The sequence below is a fragment of the Argiope bruennichi genome, chromosome 10 (assembly GCF_947563725.1).
Source record: "Argiope bruennichi chromosome 10, qqArgBrue1.1, whole genome shotgun sequence".
Classification (NCBI taxonomy): Eukaryota; Metazoa; Arthropoda; class Arachnida; order Araneae; family Araneidae; genus Argiope; species Argiope bruennichi.
The window spans coordinates 24,285,819-24,307,276 of NC_079160.1; the positions used below are offsets into that span (position 1 = coordinate 24,285,819).

General features: G+C 31.0%; 1 protein-coding gene across 1 annotated transcript in view; it reads right to left on the minus strand.

The window, feature by feature from the left end:
- LOC129988343 (protein O-mannosyl-transferase Tmtc3-like) overlaps positions 1 to 21,458 on the minus strand; it is a 234,630-nt gene that overhangs the window by 150,237 nt on the left and 62,935 nt on the right. The window contains exon 2 of the mRNA XM_056096544.1: positions 17,060 to 17,239. Within this exon, the coding sequence (XP_055952519.1) occupies positions 17,060 to 17,239 (180 nt within the window). The remainder of the gene's footprint in view (positions 1 to 17,059; positions 17,240 to 21,458) is intronic.

Below are 21,458 nucleotides of genomic sequence, written 5' to 3' on the forward strand. Positions count from 1 at the left end.
ATTTTGTGAAATATTCACAAAAATAAACAAAGTTTCCAAAAATATTTTATAAATACATGATTATTTATATTTTCATTGTCATTATTCAACCAGCACGTTCTGTTTTAATCAGTGAAAATTAATAACTTGCTTTGAATTTCTAATTGCTTTCTACATTTGTAATTGCTGGAATTCTCTTTTTAATAGCAGTTGATATTCGGACGCCTACGTGTGTTATTAGCACATATTAAAACGGAAGACTATTATTTGAGACAAAATAGGTTTTAGATTGTCTTCACTTGATATTGTTAATGGTATAAAATAAAATTTAATCTCTTAAAAGGGCCAGTAGAGAAACTTAATGCTTTTCCAATTATCAATTTCTAGAATGAGAGTTCCTAGACTTTCAGTAAATGCCCGAAATTTGAGAATATAAATGTCCTTTTATTTTCGTATAAATAGATTATTATTCGGTAGAGGCTCTTACAACATTAGGGACTGGGTATAAATGATATACGGCACATATACGTATGTGTCTATAGCCGGGATAGCCTGGTTGGTAAGGCGTTTGATTCGTGTCCTTTGGGTTGCGAGTTGGAACCCCGCCGGCCGAAAACTCTTCGTGTGTGTGGTAGCTGGCGCCCGTATAAATCTGCCGTGGTCATAAAGTCCTCTATGTCGAGGGTAATACCACTGGGGGTACTGGTTCAGGGGTGATCGTTCTCTGATTCAGGTCTAAATTACGATCTGTAGATGAGTGAATGAAGTCTGCCCAGTAAAAAAGGCTGGGGCATGTGTGTAGCTTAGTCGTACACTTGGGCCTAGATGGCGCTACTGAAAAAACAAGAGACGCGCCGTGGGCAAAAAATCACTGACTTCTAAAGTCAGTGGGCTTGTCTATGACAAGTGCCATTAGAAACAACAACAACGTATGTGCCTTGCCTTTTTTTTTTTTTCTTATCCATTCATAGAAGAAATAAGCATGCGCAAAGCTACAGTGAGTAGGATATTATATAAATTCATAATATATTATACTGAAGAACAAATGTTAATTTCTTTCATTTATTATTTTACTTTTCATAAGTATAAACTTTTTAAAATAACAGTATTTTTAGTAATAGTTAAATTGAATCAAATATTTAAATATATAATGTAAAAAAAATGATATTCTTCTAAAATATTTCAAATACTTAATTTTTTTTAAAAAAAATCCTTTAATAAATAATACATAAAAAGCATCTTATTTTTAAACCTGCATGCCTCAAATCTGGTTAGTTTAAGGCGTAACGATAGTTACTTTCTCTTATATATATTATGGAGAAAGTTTATTCATCGTCAAAAATTTTCAGCTTGAGATTTCTAAAGCTCAAAATAGCTTTGAGCTAGACGGATGAAATTTGGTATACTGTCTTTACACCAAATTTGCAGATTTCTATCAAATTTTGAGTAAACTCGGTTTAAAGGAAGTCCGGCTGTCCGAATATAACACGATAATTAAAAAACGAAGATAGCTAGTTAAATAAGATTCAATACACAAATTTAACATTTATAGTGCAGACGCCTGTCAAATATTTAGCCAAATCTAACTTCAGCTCGACTGTCTGTCGGTTTGTACTTTCAAAAACATGTAAATGCAATCATTCAAAAACGCAATGACTCGTATATATCAAATTTGGTATGGGATTTGGTGATTACAAGCAGATATTTGTGTCAATTTCTTTTTACAGTCTGTTGAGAAGAACGCATTTAAGACACAAATTTGATTTTGGATACTATTAATGCATACCAAAAATTAATCGCCAAAAAAAAAAAAAAAAAAAAAAAACTCGCCAAAGATGACACGATAGATTCAGTTAAAATGCCAAAGTCAAATAAAATGTTAACATTTCCAAACTATTGTACACCAATGCCACTGTAATTCACTCTCTGGTATGACAAGTTTATGAGAGAGTATGCGAGAAAATTTTGAGGAGACAATTCTCGCTGATTTCATTTTGAGTTTCTCGCATATGATTTATAAAGAAGTTCAATCTATCATAATTATATTTCCATAAACACGTTTAATTCAACTAGTAAGTTATTGAATAAAATCAAGTTTAATCATTTTAGATTTCAAATTAAATTTTTAAATAATATTCCAGATGAATGAAAGAAAGTAGGTGACTATCACATTGAACAGAACAGTGTGAATTCCTCTAAAATAACACCAATTAAATATCTAACAAAATTTGGAATTTAAAAATATTTTGCTAAGGAAATAATTAAAATGTAACTACACATAAAAGATATAATTAAATTATTTTGCAACCAGTTTTTTCATTGAACCAAATGGTCTATAAAAGCTTCCAATACCAAATATATAAAGTTTTATAAACATTAATATTTTCCAACTCAACATTTTATCTCCGTTTTTTACTTATCCGAGTCTAAAAATCACGTATGTGAAAATATGCTTATATAACTGTTTTCTCATAAAACTAACTCAGAACTGCAATGTGCTTGGCGAATTAAATTTCGTAAATAATCTTAGCGCTGAAATTCGAGTGCTATATAAATTTTAAAACACATCCTTCAACAGAAAGTTATATTCTTTGAAATAGAGATTCTGTTTTGTGACTGAATTACATTCAAGACGCGCAATATGCGAACAATTCATAAAAAATATCTCGCTTTTACTATAATTTATAACAAATTTTGCACATTCTAAAAGAAGAATAAATTGCATTTTCTATAGAATCCAGAAAATATTTCGTTCTTGAATGTTCTATATGCCCACATTCTTTCTTAAAAGAGCAAAATTTAAAAAAATAAGAACTTAAGAATAATGTCTTTAAGAGCTTGAATGTATCAATTTAAAGGAAAATATATGTTCGCATAGTGAATAGTATTTTTGCTGCGCATGAAACATATATGGTTAAGTGTAACAAAAGGAATAAAAACACAATGTCGTAACGCATTTAGGGAACAGTATTCTTATTCTATGTTTATGAAGAAATACAATTAATATGCTAACATAATTAATTACTTTGTTTCCTAAACGTTGAGCATCTCTTAATTAAGAGAAGAAAAAATGTTAGTGCTTTCAATGGAGTTATTTTGCATAGTCCCATTTAAATTAGAGCTTTAAAAATATCGTTGTAATTAATTTTCTTTATAAAAGTTACATATAATTAAGAAAGTGAGTTTCAAGACAATTTGCAGATGTCACTTGCTTGCTGTTTTCAAGAACTAAATATTCTTTATGATGTAAAATTACTTAATTGTGTTTGGGATAGTTTCGGAGATATGGATTTCAGATAATTGTAGTTAATAGCTAGTTTATGTTTCGGAAATTTTAGAAAAATTATACACTAAGAAAACTAGCGTTTTCAAGCATTTTTAGCTGAAAACGGGTGTATTTATTGTTACACTCGAAACAATAAATATATTGGTTATAAAGAATTAGGGAAAATATTACTAACAAAATATTATTATTCTTCTTTTCTTAAATTATAAAATACTTCTCTTTCTTCATTATTTAGTAACCATGTTTAATAACACTTCGAGTTGCAACATTTATTGGTATTTCAATCCATGAAAATGCTAAAGAACACATACCTATGGTACTTTAACATATTCATGCAATTTTTTTTGTTTATCTTCTTAACTATTACATTTATTAAACAGTTCTAAAAATCAAAAATTCTATACTTTAGTATACAAATATATACCGTATATTTCGTACACTGAATACATATTTCGTATACACAGTCAAATATAACAATTCATATGAAAGAATTAATGAAATATTTATTTAAAAAATATTTTATTAACATTATTTCCACAATTCTAGATCATATGTGTGATTACAAATAGTAATGTATTTAAGAAATGAATTATCATTTCATGGATTTTGGATTGATTATCGAAATCTGTAACATCTGAAATACAGCCAAGTAACAATAAATATAACATCTTATTCTAAAGTATAGAATTGTGCTGTTTAAAATTTGACAAACATTTAGACATAGTAGAAAAACGAATTAAAATATCAAACAGAAGAACTAGAATGCATTATTTGACGTATATTTGGATTCTTGTGTTAATTAATTATGATTAGCACCAGCAACAATCAACTATGTGTGAAGAATACGCAATAAAGTATGAATGTTAAGATGACAATTAAACTAACTCATTCCAGGAATATCCATCACATTTAATAATAATCAATATTGGGTAAATTTTGAAAGTTTCGCTAATCCATGCACCGCCATTGTGAAGTATACATAAGCGGTAATAGTAAGAATTTCGAGCAATTCTCGTAAAACAAATGTACACACTCGAATACAACCGAAAGAACTAAATGCTGATGATGTCGTGTCCGCGTTACCACGGAAAGTGGGTGCAGTAGCTTCTGAGGGTAAAGACCCCTGAGCACCCGAGGGCAGAAGTCTGACTTCTAGCTCGTGAAACGCGCACACATTCGCTTGCACAACCCCTTTTCACTGGGGGGCACAGTCACACTCCTCACAGATAGAACACAGATGAAGAACAACCATGCCCGAACCGGGATTCGAACCCAGGACGCCCAGGTCACGAGCAAGACGCTCTACCCCTATGCCAGGACGCCGGCAAACTAAATGCTACATCAGGAGATTGAAAAGATAGATACGGTAGGATGTACTTATATTTCCTGAATAACAGGCTATAGCAATGTCAGAAGTGTGTAAAGCACGCTGGAGTTTTACTTAATTATTTTGAAATCTACTGTTATGTGCGTATAGCTTTGAAAAACGACTAATTATGTATCAGGGTAATTTGTCTGATAGACCATCCTAAGAATACACATTTGATTTTACTCATGCTAATCAATGAGAAGATGGAAGAATGCTGAAGAGTGATTAACAATGCCAAAAATTTTAGGAACTGCACTTGGAGAGCATGTGCGGGTTGAGGTTCGAACTCGCAACGTTAGGGTTCGTAGCTGAGTAAAAAAGCCACTAGACAAAAGTGTACACTCTTCTCCGGAAGTTGTTAACTGGCTTATAATGTTACCACCACAACAGTCCCCCACCAGTGAGTCGGTAGAGTTTATCGCGCCAGTCATGGCGAGCGACGAACGTGATTATCGGGCCAGGCGTTATGGCGAGCGACGAACGTTGTAATCGCGCCAAGTATTATGGCGGGCGACGGCGAGCGTGTGTGAGTGGTTGCTGCCGGTAGATGGAGCCACGACAGTTGAATGAAGGATGCGATTGTTCAGAACCAGGGTCACCAATATGCGGGTTGAAGTTCGAACTCGCAACGTTAGGGTTCGTAGCCGAGTAACAAAGCCACTAGACACAAGTGTACACTCTTCTCCGGAAGTTGTTAACTGGCTTATAATGTTACCACCACAAGCATTTCAAAAGAAGGACCAAATGTTCAAGGATTTATTTGAGGTCGCGCACCAATAACAATGAAGGCGGATGACAAGTAACGTATTCAACATGAGACAAACAACTGGCGAAATCCCAAGACCCATGCAATGAGTAACTGAATACCAGATATCCTATTTTTACCATGGCTGTTTACATGATAATCAAGCATGGCGTGTGAAAAAAACACTTGTCCATCGCGACATTCATTCATTTTATGACAACAGCAAAATAGAAATACATAGATCAACAACAAAGTTGAATATTCTTCATCAATAAAAGTCGATTTTCTCTAATTATCGGCAGTAGACGTATGCAAGTCTGGAATGAATGGAGAGCAGGCATTCACTTACCAGTATCGTAGAAAAAGATTGAACTAAATGCGAGGAGTGCTCTTTTGAGGATCTATTGCTATCATAATTGATGGACGAAACTGCATCTTTCCAGGAGGTCAAGTCTCTGATTTCCGGTTTACCACAGAAACTCTTCCTAACGCATATCCTTTTTTAAAGGTACTATATATCCTTCATTCGTCTGCGTGACTAGTAAAACTCATATTGATTGCTGAAGAGCTGTTAGATAATGAAACTGTTCAGTGCCTGTTTAACCTGCGAAATTTCCAAATTAAATTCCAATTGAAATTGGGTATAATATTTTAGAATACCACTTGGCAACACGCCATCACCATCGTGCAGTAAAGATTTCTAGATATTCTCTTCCGCGATAGGCACAACGAGAGGAATGAGTTGCATATTGTTTTAAGTGATTTACAACTTCATACTCAGCCTGTATAGACAATGATCAGATGCTCTACACATCTTGGAATAGAATCACAATATTTACTAAAGGAGAGATTTTTCTTATTAACTGTCACATGAGCATTTATCTTATGGCCCTCTTTGTTGGAAACTAACATTTTAATAAATTTTCGTTGCATTACCCAGATCCCATTTCTAGAATCTTTTGTTAAACTTAGCCCTAATCAAACATCTTGAGGATTTTATAGAATCAGTTACTTCGATATGCAACACTTCAGCAAGCAGCAACACTTCTTGTTAATCAATAAGTAATTGTTTTCAGTTGAAAGATTCAGAGAACTTTGCACTTCACAAAATCTTGTTGTTGTTGCTAACAAATGCCGAGATGTGAAACAACGCTGTAGAATAAGCTTTTAATTAATAAATTATTGAATGCATCTTTATCCAAATTTTCTCGGGAATTGATTAAAATGTTTTATTAAAAATATTTACTTTGGATTAACAGTATACACATAACAAATAATATCAAAATAAAAGATAAAGGATTATTCCGAAATCGGGACTTTCTAAATAAAATCACCGAAAAGAAAAGAATTGCAGCAATTAGCAAACCTAGATTTGCATTTGAAAACTATTCTTCCGAGTACCGAAAGGAAATTTGTCACATAAAAGACTTTATTGCACGTTTATAACTCGGTTAAATGCACATTAGCATCCAAATGATTACGCCTCGCCTTGAAATGTCCGAACAAGTTGTCATGGGAGCTTCGACAAGATATAATTAAGAACGGTTTTCTGTATCTTAGCTGGAGATCTGCAAATTATTTAGCATTAGCGAATTTTCAGCCAACTTTTCAGCGAGTGAAATTCCAATCTGCCTAATTAGCTATCCATCTACACATGGTTTGTCAGTAATTAAAGTCTTCCCATTAATTGCGCCTCAAGGGAGACGGACCGCTTTTGAGGAGTGAGGTAGTTAGCGCGAAGGATTGCCCTTAAATTTTCATTTGATCAGAAAGCGCCTGCATTAGAATTTATTTATTATTCATGGCATTTTAATGGGATTCTATTTATCCTCTTACGAATCAATAACAGTTTAAAGTGATGAATGAATAAATAATAAAACAGAGCTTCGATTTATGTCTGATGAATTTCAAACTGACATTTTAGAGCAAGCTAACATAAATTTCTTAGTAATTACAAGAGAATAAAGTGAAAAAGGTGTCCATGAGAAAGATTTGGGTGTATTTCATCTTTCACAAAGAACTAAAAAGTGATGGCTAGTGGCTTAATAAGTGAGTTGCGTCTAGTATTAAGAGCTACAAGGTAGGTTCGAACTGTTTACACCTAAGAAAATTAAATCTCAATGTAAACGATTACGAGAAAAAATATCATAATGTTACACATTTCTTATCCCAACGCTGCTTATTTTATAATCTAGACAACCTATTAGACAATTTCGCATCTTTTCACTTTCCATCCATCAGTCGAGATCGGTTTGGTTTAATTATATTAACGTGCCCCGTTTAAAAGTAACATTAGGGTTATTTTGCAGTCGAGATGGGAAGGTAAAGCCTCGTTAAATGTAGGTGCTTAGCTATAAAAATGTAAAATAAAAGTATAAAAAGATGTCAAAAAAGTAATAAGTATGTTTGAAATCTTCTTTATTTAAAAAAACAACAAATTCTTTCTTTAATTTCAAAAAATGTATTTTTTTTTCATGTTTTTAGAATATATTATAAATGGCCGGCGTCCTGGCACAGGTGTAGCGCGTCTTCCCCGTGATCTGGGCGTCCTGGGTTCGAGTCCGGGTTTGGGCATGGTTGTCCTTCCGTTGTTCTGTCTCCTCTATCTGTGAATGTGGCGTTCTGTATAAAGGGGTTGTGCAAGCGAATGAGTGATGCGTGAGTAGCAAAGTCGTGCTCTTGGCCCTAGTTGGCGCTACTAAATAAACAAGAGACGCCCCCCCCCTACACGGGCTTAAAATCGCTGTCTTCGTATCAGCGGACTTGTCCATGGCAAGTGCTATTAGAAACAACAACATATATTATAAATTGGTTTAATTCTCAATTTCCAATACCAAAAAAGCATTGTTAACTTTCGGGAGTATTCTCTTCTCGACTTTCTCATATGTTAACAAAATCTGATGTGTTTTATGCATCATATTTTGGTAACATCTTCATTTCGGTGAAGAATGGATTCTCGACACATTCCACTCTATCCAGTGGGTCCAAAATATTATAAATATGTAGAAATTTGATGAGAAGAAGGCATGACAAATTTTACTAGTTAGAATCCTTACGTTTTTTAACTGTCCCTTTCATATGTTCACATAGGCAAAAACGACAGACTCTTTATAGATTCAGTACAATATTTGATATACTAGAAATGTGGAGTAAAAAGTACCGGGAAGGGCTGTATAAAACAAATGGTATCAATTAAATGTTCAAAATATACTGCACCACATTTGAAGTAATCTTTTCCAATTGCGATGTATTTTTGGCAAAGTCAAAACATGCCATAAAGTCCTTTTTGTGATATCCCATTAGAAATTCGTAGTTACTTTCCTTTTATCGAATTAATAGATACAAAATGGTTGGAACAAAGAGGTAATTTCGACTGAGGAAAATAAGAAAACGTCACACAAAGCCATAATAGGTGAAGTCCGAACTTCTGAAACCACATTAAAGGAATTTTTTTTGTCAAAAATTCATGAATAATAATGACACTGTAAATCCCATGAATTATTCCTCACAGTTTTGTTGCTTTTCAAGTTTCCATAGAGGAATTTCTTCTACAATGCTTCTGATTATTAAACAAAGATTCCTAAACGTTACTTATTCACGTCAATCAGATTAGTTTATGATTAAATAAAGTGAATGATCTTCTAAAGCGTGATTTATTTATGACAAATTCTCTACCTTCTTTACATATTTTATTCCTCTCAAACAGCTTTATTTTTAATAAGTATTCTTAAAACCTTTTAGCAGCATTTCAAAAAAAGTTGCCACAAGAATTGTAAACACGAACAAAGTTTATGCATATTCATTAAATATGAATGAATAATGTCTATTCCTTTCATCATTTTAAAAAGGCGAGAAAGTTAAAATTCATATCGCATTTTAAAAATATTTTCAGACCATAAAATGTAATTAATCCCTATTGTTAAATGTTTAGAGAAGCTGAGAAAATATATGATAAGAGATGACAGACGATATCAACTACAGATATATTTTTAGCGGAGCTTTTGGAAAGAGGAGTGTAATATTTTTTGATAATGGTATACTTACAATTTTAATGATAAATCAATACACTTAATTTATATACTTTATATCTATATTTAACTTTATACTTCATGAGTCGTCATGTTGTTATACAAACTGACTTCCTGTAAACGGGTACTATTCAAAATTTTAAGAAATTTTTAACTCTGTAAATTTGATGAAAAAGTACTATCACAAAATTCATGACGCATCTTGTTGCATTTTGGGGCTATTATATTTACACATGCATGTAAAGACAAACCAACGAATTTCAAATTGATGAATTTAGATCAAAGTTTTATAGAATTGTTGGAGGGGGGCAGATTTTCATGCAGATTTTGTTTTATTTCAGTTGTCTTGTTTGTAAACTGATGGACGAAAATTCTAAGAAATGAATTCTTATATCTCAATGAGTTCTTAATTCGTAATATTGCTTCCCTGCACCGTTAATTTTATGTTAGAATGATAATTTTTTTCAGACAGTTCTAAAGAATGCTGAATAGATGCTGGGTTAATGACCGTCAACTATTTCACCGAATTTGGCAATAAAAACAACATATTCAGAATTTTTGGGACATCTTGACTAGGAACGAAGATATGATATCCTTCTAGAAGTTTCTTTATCTTGTCATGGAAAATATACAAAGCCTAGAGACAGAATTGAAATCAGATGAGTTGATCTCAAGTGAGGTTGAGTGAAACCTCTCTTTAGATATCTGAGGAGTTCTTTCTTAGTGCTTTGTGCGGTTTTGGTTATTTATTATCGATTTTTTGCTGTTTATTGTTTTGTGTACACTCCAACTATATTTTGCTACTATGGAAAGTTTTTTCTTTATGTAGAATAAAGTGTTTTTATTCCTTATTGAGTCTTAGATTTTTCACTTTATACACATTGGAAGTATTTGGATTTCCCTTTACAACATTATCTTTTTGTATATTTTGTGCAAGAGAAATTAATAATATAAATTCGAACCTCAGCGACTTATTGACAAAAAGAACATAGCGCCATGTCTTTTTGACGTACTTATGACCATTTTGATAGACATAACACTGAACCTTTATTGAAAAAAAAAATCTAAATAAATTTACTGAAAAAGGTATTTAAGAAAGTACAACTATATATAACGAGATAAATAATAAAAGTTGTAAAATATGTTAGCAATTTTCTACTTTATATCTGATAAAGAATAAATATTTAGAATAATAATAAATAGAACTATATCACAGACATAAGAAATAATAAGCATGCTTATTGAGTTTATCATCATAAAATGATGAGTTAAGGTGTACGTACACACTTGAAGATTTTTTTTTTTAAATTTTAACTTTAAAAATCCAGTTTTTTCACAGTAGGTTATTAATATATGTTTAAACTCATTTCAGTGAGAAAAGACCATATTACACTAATTATTAATTAATTAAATAATATTTAATGAGCTAATTAGCCTATTTTTTGAAACATGATATCTTAAATTCTAATTTGTACAGACACACAATTCTAGTTGGAAATGATGCCTAATATTAGTCTTCATGTTGTCTGCCTCAAACAAGTTATAAAAATGTATAGTTTTTTTAAACAATTTTTTCATCAACGATGATTAGAAAAAGCGAGATTTTTTCCGTCCTTTTAACTTTTAAACAGCTATTAAAAATTTATTTCTATAAATATAACTTTGATGGAGGCACAAAACATCCGCTATTTCACACAGATTATTTCGATATATAAATAACTGTACTTGGTTAATTTCTTGTTGAGTTATGATTGTTTGAATGAAGACACATAGTGGAAAAATATCATTCGTCATAAAATGAGTTTTAAAAACACCGTAGCTAGAGTTTTTAATGAAAGCACCTCAAGAAAAATAATTATAACTAGAGAAATATTTCGAATATTGACAAAATCGTAGTATCGTTTGAAAGCTAAAGAATCAGAGAACATTATTAAGCAATAAAAAAATATTCGATATTTTGAACGATTTTCGAAGATTCAAGTGTGTACATACACCTTAAAAAGCAATAAAAAGGTAAGAATATAAATTAGAATAATGTTTTGATTAGAAGAATCCAAGAACAGAAACTCTTAAAAAGGTATAAATCAACACACATATATATATGAAGGTGATGAATATGCGATGTTAATCCTTTCTATTTTGTCACTAAATTTGACACACTAGATATCGGAAGGAAAAAATCATCACACACTAAGAGATTGAGAGGTAGTAAAGGTCTTAATTTATTTATCCATTAATTTTCCATCCATTTTTATAATTAATTTATCCATTAATAATTAATTAATTTTTAAATTACTTTTCTCGCTAACAAATTACATTACTTTTTTCAGCCAATTTTTTTCCGAGGTTATGAATCCGATTCCTTTATGTCTATTGATACCATGACGACTCACAGACTGGATGATATGTAAAACATAATACATTTAATATTAAGCAATAAAAAAGTAGCAAACAAAAGTTTAAACAAAATAGCATGTTTTTTTCTTTTAAAAAATGTACTTGTTAAATCCATATATGCAGATTTTTCCCAGTTCCGAAAAATATTTCGACTATGCATAAAAAGTTTTTATTCTGATACAGTATTCCCAACAGGAAAATAAAAATATCGAGCACAAAAAATGTTTTTGAAAAGAACTTTACTTTTTGCAAGTTGTTGAGACATTCCGCCTTGGGGAACGAACTTAAAGTCGGATCCTAACTGCTCCATTTTCTTTTCAATATATACTCATGCTTGTTACCGAGTATCTTATAGAAACTGTATTTTTCATAATCGATTTGAACAACTTGTTTCTTTGTGCTTATACTGGAGGAATTATTTTGAGGTATAGAATGCCAGAGTTGTCCAGGAACAAGTTATTTCACGAATCCTGTAGGAGATATTTTCAACGTCTCTATTTTTTTTAAACTTATCAAAAATATAGGCTGAGAGTTGAACAAAATCAAATATTCTTTGAAATCTTGTTGCATTTTTATTACAAAATCTTCTAGAAACATATTCTAAATTACAATAGAACCTGTTCAGAGCAATTTAAATATTAATACAACAAAATGTGTCTATATGCCCTTATTACATAAATATCACGTTTAACATGTTTCTAATATCATGTTTCTATAAATGAGTTAACAGTTTTGCTGAAGTAATCCTTAAAATGAAATATTGAAATGCAGGATTATTGCAACAGAAAATACGATTTTATGCATCTCTTTCATACTTTCCCTTAAAACAGTTATTTGCTTTATTATTGCTCTCCGTTTAAAACATATCGCCACATCTATTTGCTTCCTATTTTAAGCAGTTTTAAATAACGCAGTATGAGTTTTTTAAATATTTCTTGAATAATTCAAATCTCGACAATTCTTATTACATGGAATACATTTGTGTGCAAATCTCAGAATGGCACATTTCTGAGATTTGTTGCATAAAGCTTTTATTTCCTAGATACCGGAGGAAATTGATTATTAATACTATACTATTATACCATATATTTTTAATACTATTTTGCTTTCTTGTTACAAGCTATGTCTAATTCAACTACTATATTATGGAAAAGTAAAAGCTTTTTTTTTCTTTATGCACACATATATAATGTTACAAATCTGTAATTTTGCTATCCGGCACGAATAGTGTCATCCTGGAAAAAAACCGTTAAAACCTTTGTAAGATCTGTATTGTGTGTGCTGAGATTGGCGACAATTTGGCGACTTGGCGATGAATTTGGCGACTAAATGGATCATACCGGAAAGTTCGAGAAGTTTCACGATCTATCCAGTAATAACCGAGATACACCGAGGTACGCCCTGATTGGTCTGAAGATTCTAGCCCCTCCTCCCGGAACTATAAAAGACGAGCACTCTGAAGAAGTCGTGTGTAAGAAGTTGTGTGTATCGTCAGAAGTGGTGTGTGAGAGTAGTCGGAGTCGCTGACATGGAGATTTTTGGAGAGGATTAGACAGCAAGCAAGCTGCTGAACTAGCGATTGATTAGCGGTATTTGTAGAAAAATAATTTCGTAACAATAACAATGCAATCTAAAATTGTGAACAGTTTAAAGAAATTTCACCCATTCAAATAGAAACTTCCTTAATTAGTGCTATATAAATTTCATCAACTCATACAAGCAGAATGCACTTTTTTTGTACTTATTATTTTAATTTTTGAATTTTGAACTATTTCATACAGCTAAATACGCTTTCTAGCTTATTCATAAATTTCATTTCATACTGTGTTTTTTATTTTTCATATTTATTGGTTTATAATCTGCCTTCAGAGACTAACTTGTTTGCTTGCCTTAAAATCGATTTTCCTGGAATATTTATATGGAACGCATTTGCTTCAAATTTAAGATTTTTATTTGATAAATTTTGCATAATATATATATAAACTTTATAACTGTATAAAATATAAGTTAAACTTTATTTGGTTGAAGATTTTTATTTGATATTGATATAATCAATCGACAACTAATTATTTCGGGTGTAAATTAAGAAGTTAATATACTACGAAATAAAATCGAAAGTGAAAATTCTGTTTCTTGTTTAACATCTAAAGACAGCATTTTTTTAATCTTAGCTTTAACAATAGCAAAAGCACGCGTTTAAATGGCTGATAGAATAAGGAAATTAATTTGAATTTTATAATGACAGTAAAAATATTGCTACAAGTTGTATGTAAAATGGATTTTTTAAAAATTTGTTCAGGTATGAATAAGATATTTGGACTATAAAAATAAAAACACTAGAAACTTAATTTTTAATAAAATATTTCAATTATTTTTCGGAGTTAAAAAAGTTGACTATGATAATTATCTTCTGTTAAAGAGCGCTAATGCTAGAAACTATAGATTTGCATAAAAAATTTACAAACGTGCCTCTTTATATCATAATATTACATATACATATATTATTAATTACGTTTTTATTTGCTTGAATGGATTGTGTAATTCACAATTTTACTTAACGTATATATTCCTAGCTCCTGTGTGATTCGACTCTCTGTAAAAATTATTCATATATGAGGAAATTCTTCTTACATTTCAATATTTTATTACAATATTTCCCTTTCACAAATTTAAGAAATTCTAGAAATCTTGGAAGAACCATAACATATGAAGTGGGGTTTTAGGAACAACGATACATAAATAAATAAATAAAATCTTTGAAGGAAGAAAAGGATTTATGTAATTACATTAAAAAAAAATTATGAAATATGCCAATATAATTTTGCAAATGATAGCATCGTCAAAACATTTAAGAAAGTGCAGACCTAATCAAATAATTGGCAGAAATGATATTTTGTAAGTTTTTAGCCCTATGAAATATAATTTATAAAGATATCTCCATTAATCTTTGAGCATACAAAGACGTGTCTGAATTGTATGTTAAACTACAAAATCATAATTAAATCTGTAATCAAGTGAAAAAAATAACGTACTTAAACGAAAGGCAATTGGATGATTTTCTACGGGGCTTTTGCAAGGATGGTATAAATCAAATTTATAATAACTATCGTAATTAGGATGCAATTTAATTGAAAAGTTAAATAAATTCATACATCAAATGATCAAATGGAAGCAATTGCAAACGATATCTTTTTTTTTTTTTTTGATAAAAAATACAAAATCAAAACTAAGTAAACCCTTTAAAGGCCCATTTTTTTTCTAGCCATATTATATTAAAATATTTTTAGGCTTGCAATTAGAATAAGAAAAGGGATTCATTTCTCTTATTAGATAAATTTAATTTGATTCATTTATTAATTTGTTAATTAATAATTAAGTAATAAATCAAGACATTTTGTCTGAGATAAAGAAGTGAAACATCTAAGTTTCTGGCCTACTAAAATAATTTGTCAGAACTTATGCCAAGCTACATAATTTCATTCAAAGATTGATAAATTTGGTGGAAAGCATACTTCCCACGGCCCTAGAAAGGGTTAACGCTAAGGAGTTTGAGATAATGAAATTATCTTGTGAAAAAAATCATCTTCGGATAACGAAGCTTCTTTAGCTTTACTCCCAGCTTTTTAGCTTTTTTTATCAGTGCAAAATGTACAAGGCAGAGTAGCTCACACAATGTATTCGGAAAGGAAAAATCAAGAAAAATATTGTATTACGGCTTTTTTACCACTTTCAATTCCAAATCATAATAAAAAAAAATAAAAGGATGGAAATATGTCGTCAATATTTCAGGTGATATTTGATGAATATATTTCATAACTGTTTGTTAATAGATGTGATGTCTGTAAAATTTATTTTGAGATGAGAAGAAAAAAATATATGCAAAATTCCCATATGAACTTCGAAGTGATTTAATATTGCTTCCAGTTCCATCGTACTTCAAACACGCCACAAATAAAATCGTTTTTGCTTTAAATTGATTCCTGTTTTCTAAAGTAATGCTGATGAGGAAATTTTAACAGATATTAATATGTCATAATTTTCAAAACATGCCTTTCTGACTTGATGGTTTGAAACTCTATTGAACAAAAAAGAAATCCTCTCGGCTAGCTGGAAGGCAAAGATAGATTCCTTTTCAGCTAAATTAATATTTCATTAATTTAATTTCAAGCAAATTTAGGGCTTGAAAATCACTTTTTAACACTTCTAATATATTACAGTTATCGGAAATCTTTAAACACAAAAGTTGTTCATCTTAATGAGGCACTCATTTGGCTGCTTTATTTTCCTATCTTCAATATTAAGAAGTTTAACGTAATAAAAATTTCAGACCCCCCCCCACCATTTCCACCCCTTTTGAGCTATATAGCCATTTTTACGAACTCATCCGAGGTTTCTACATTTCTAACATCATATTCCAAATCAGTTAAAATCAAGACGAAATTATTGCAGCTATTTTGTTCACGAGATAGCATGGGCAAAGCTCATAACTTTTGAACGAAGGATTGTTTTGGATTCAAGGGGTAGATAGAAAACATGGGCAAAGTATTATACTCATATAACTTTTGAACGAAGGATGGTTTTTGGTTCTAAGAGTGGATAGATAACATGGGAAAAGCGTTATACTCGTATAACTTTTGAACGAAGGATGGTTTTGGATTCTAGGGGAAGATAGAAAACATGGATAAAGCGTTATACTCATATAACTTTTGAACGAAGGATGGTTTTGGATTCTAGGTGCCCTGATGGGTGAAGATCTGCAGAAGTTTTCCCTCAAGTCGTGTTATCAGAACACTGCAATATGTATTCTTCCTATAGGAATCTACCTAAAACTCCGATGTTCACAATGATAATCATTGATTCAAAGATCCTCCAGTTGATGAGATGAAGAGATTTTGAGAAAGGATATCACTTCAAATAACCCAACGGTATCATCACGTCGTTGTTCAAATCTATGAAACCCTTTCAAATTGGTTCAAAGCAAAGTATTAAACTAATTAAATCAAACAAAAATTAATTAAAACGAGACCATTTTTTTATTTATTAAATCACGACTTGCTATTCGTATTAGTTTCTTTTTCTTTTCTTTTTTTTGCACCATAAACATATATTTGGATAAAATAGCATCTTTAAAAAACCGACATTCGTTTAAAAAGACGTTAGCTGTATGTTGCTTCATTCTCAAATTATTTCAATTATTTGTTTCCACCTCGACAAAATACTTTATAATTCTATTCATATGAATCACGGATACTCACCTTATTCATGGGCGTTCCCCAGAAATCGTTGAAAAGCAGGTTGGACCAAGGACTCGAGGGTCTCAGGTCTCGGTTTTCTCGGATGGCCGATACGTCATCGAAAACGAAACCGCATTCCAGGGCTCCTCGATAACACAGGCACGCCCCTGCACACAACAGGGCGTATCCAAGGGTGCACCCCTGCAAAGACAGTGTCATTCATCATTAGTTTTTACTTCAATATTTCCTGATTAATGACTTACTTAACGAGATCGGAGTTTATAGTTTTACCAGCTCGAGGCAATTTCTGTTGTTGAAGAGAGTTAACATTGGCGAAGCGAATCGCGTAAATTCATAATTCAGTGATTAATGATAGGAGGAAACGGTATAAGGTTGTTTTCGATACAGAGATCGTAATCATGAATATGTTGGGACTGTGTCGAAAACTGAACAGCGCTTTTGAGGACTCTCCGAGTCATTTGTTTTAGAAGACAAACTTTTGGAAGATACATTTCTAATCGAGTTTTCATTTCGAGTGGGATATCTTACTGCATCGCAGAGATGGGAATAAACACAGATAAGGATTTTTAATGAAAGTTTTATCATCGACTTCAAGATGTATCAGAAATACAAAAATTCCGATAACCTGATAAATTACTTTCCGAAAACATTTAACAAATGTGTCCGAAAGCTTTCTCTTTGATATAGATTTAGAGCTATAACATAACGCATTAGCATCATATTATATAGAATACGTATTAAATGACTTAAATGATGTGATGAAGAATTCATCTATATCAGAAATTTATCTTATTAAATCCTACTATGTGAAAACTATGTTTCCAAAAGATCTCATATTATATTGAACTATTAGAATTTTTCTACTGTTTAATTGCACCGTGTATTATCAGAATAATTTGCTGCATTATTGGTACACTACTATACTCAGCATAGGTTGATATTAACTCTATAAATACAGAAAGGTCCGAAACGCCTTTCAACGAAATTACGGTGAAAAAATGGTGGTAGTATAAATCCTTCTTATTATTGCGTAATTTAAACTCGTTTGTGTTAAATTAAAAGAAAACAATTGTGTATAACAAAAGTGGATGAGAAATGAAAATATACATAGACAGGACTTTCTAAATGGTCCGACTCCTGATTCAAGGAAAGTTACGCTCCATTATAAGAAGATAAATAGATTGACACTACCGCACCCTTATAAAGAAGAAGAGAAACTATTTACAGTACACTCCCGCTTATCCGCGGAATTGGTTGGTTCCGCAGATAACAAAAATCGGAAAAAGCTAAAAACGGGTATAGCAAAAGAGAAAACAGTCATTCCAACTTTGAAAAATCGTTTTATGTACATTAAAACGTAAAATAAACAGCAGGAAATGTTTAACTAACGGTTAATATTTTAGTATATCACTCAAAACTAACCTAAAATGCATTTTGTTAATGAAAACAGAAAAGTGCTTTGTACTTACGAGAGGCGTCAAGGATACACAGAAAAATTAATACATATGTACTATTTTAATACTATAATATATTATGTAATTACAAAATCATAACTGTAAAACTACACCTGTTTTCCTGAAGAAATCAGTCATTTGTGTTTGCTTCTTGCTTTGGAAACATTTTCTCTTTGCTTGGAAGCAAAAAAAAAAAAAAAAAAAAAAACCACTTAGTGTGGCAGGCGCGGATAATCCGCCCGCTGATAATCGGGAGTCTACTGTATTTACATATGTACAAGTAAAAGGGAGAACATAACTATAATAAACAAAATTGCGCCATCTGGTGTGGGAGACACTAATTAAAAAAACTATTGCTCAGACATAAACTCAATATTTTTAAAAAAACAAACTTTATTATTGATCGAAAAAACAGCAACATTTCGATTAATTTCTAATTAGCTGAATATTTAATAAATGTCTGCATTTCGAAACGTCTATGGTACTCTTTTTTTTTTTTTTTTTTTTTTTTTTTTTTTTGTTCTAAAGAAAAAGAATGTAAAGTTTACTTGAAAGCAACCAAGTCGTTTAAAAGGATATGTGGAACATAACATTCTTTATACATACATAAAACTTTATATTTTCATTAAGTTGTCATTTTTAAAAGTGACGTGATGTAAATAGAGGAACTGACATATATTTAAAAAATATATATCAATATTTTCTTGTTTAATTATACAGTTAAAAAACATTTCGTCTTGAGACTTGAATAAATCTACACATTTCTGAACTCTCTCAATCCGTAAAAAAAAAACATTTCTGGTAATCTGGCCAGTCACTGTCTTTTAACATGGCAATAAAAAACTGAATAAGTTAGACCCATGAAATTTGATATCTAGTTTTTGCATTAAAATTGGAGATATCTTATAAATGTGTTGAATCAACTTTGTAAGAAGTTGTCCATCTGTTCGTTGATCAGCAAACGGATATGATAATAACTCATTAAGATATGTATGCGACCTTATCAGATGATATGTCGATCCATGTAATGTTTCATCAGACATCTGATGCTTTAAAGATGACAATAAGATATAGCACAATGTTGTTTGATTTAAAGACAATAAAGGAATGTTAAAATTATGCTATCAAAACCTTTGTCAAAGATCTTTTTAGATGTATTAACCTTTAAATATCAAATAAGGATAGAAAATTTTATAGTAATATTTCAAACATAGCTTTGAAATATTTATATATATATTTATTCGTTGATTCGTTTTTGCATTAAATATTTGAAATATTTATATATATATTTATTGCTGCTTACAATGGCAAGATTCAGTTTCTTCGATAATGGAAATAAGGTACTCGGATATCAAAGTAATGTGGTAAAAATTCAAAATTACGAAGGCTGCCCTTCAAAAAATGATCTTTGAGTATTTTCAAAATGGAATATTAATCGAGATGCCATAATAATTCAAAATATCTAAAATCATTCTTACAATATTTTCACGATATTGCGCATTATAAAAAGTTTCAAAAAACATCGTGCAAATATTCTTCAATATCTTGTTCTATCTGTAAGTTAAAACCTATATCAGCAATTGGTCAATACACTTTTTTTCACTTCATGTGTATATATAGCTAATGCTATGTTAATTGATAAACACACATGAACAAGTGAGAAGAAATATTTTCAGCAATGTTGTTTTGTGTATCTTTCACTGACCTCGGAAGTAAAAAGAATCTATGCCTTAAAAAAAAGAGAAAACTGTTATATATGTAGTACAATGAAACGTGTTTGTAGTATATATAATACAATGAAACGTGTTTGTTGTATATGTAGTATAATCAAACGTGTTTGTTGTATATGTAATACAATGAAACGTGTTTGTTGTATATGTAGTACAATCAAACGTGTTTGTTGTATATGTAGTACAATGAAACGTGTTTGTTGTATATGTAGTACAATGAAACGTGTTTGTTGTATATGTAGTACAATCAAACGTGTTTGTTGTATATGTAGTACAATCAAACGTGTTTGTTGTATATGTAGTACAATCAAACGTGTTTGTTGTATATGTAGTACAATCAAACGTGTTTGTTGTATATGTAGTACAATCAAACGTGTTTGTTGTATATGTAGTACAATCAAACGTGTTTGTTGTATATGTAGTACAATCAAACGTGTTTGTTGTATATGTAGTACAATCAAACGTGTGTGTTGTATATGTAATACAATCAAACGTGTGTGTTGTATATGTAATACAATCAAACGTGTTTGTTGTATATGTAGTACAATCAAACGTGTTTGTTGTATATGTAGTACAATCAAACGTGTTTGTTGTACATGTAATACAATCAAACGTGTTTGTTGTACATGTAATACAATCAAACGTGTTTGTTGTACATGTAATACAATCAAACGTGTTTGTTGTACATGTAATACAATCAAACGTGTTTGTTGTACATGTAGTACAATCAAACGTGTTTGTTGTACATGTAGTACAATCAAACGTGTTTGTTGTACATGTAGTACAATCAAACGTGTTTGTTGTACATGTAGTACAATCAAACGTGTTTGTTGTACATGTAGTACAATCAAACGTGTTTGTTGTACATGTAGTACAATCAAACGTGTTTGTTGTACATGTAGTACAATCAAACGTGTTTGTTGTACATGTAGTACAATCAAACGTGTTTGTTGTACATGTAGTACAATCAAACGTGTTTGTTGTACATGTAGTACAATCAAACGTGTTTGTTGTACATGTAGTACAATCAAACGTGTTTGTTGTACATGTAGTACAATCAAACGTGTTTGTTGTATATGTAGTACAATGAAGTGTTTCTACTAAATGTGTAGTTGTGAAGGAGGAACAGGGCTTTATTTCTTTGACCCATTCTACGTATCTCTGACAACTTCTGCCTGTCCTGACAACGAGTGACAAAATGTGAAAGTTTTTATG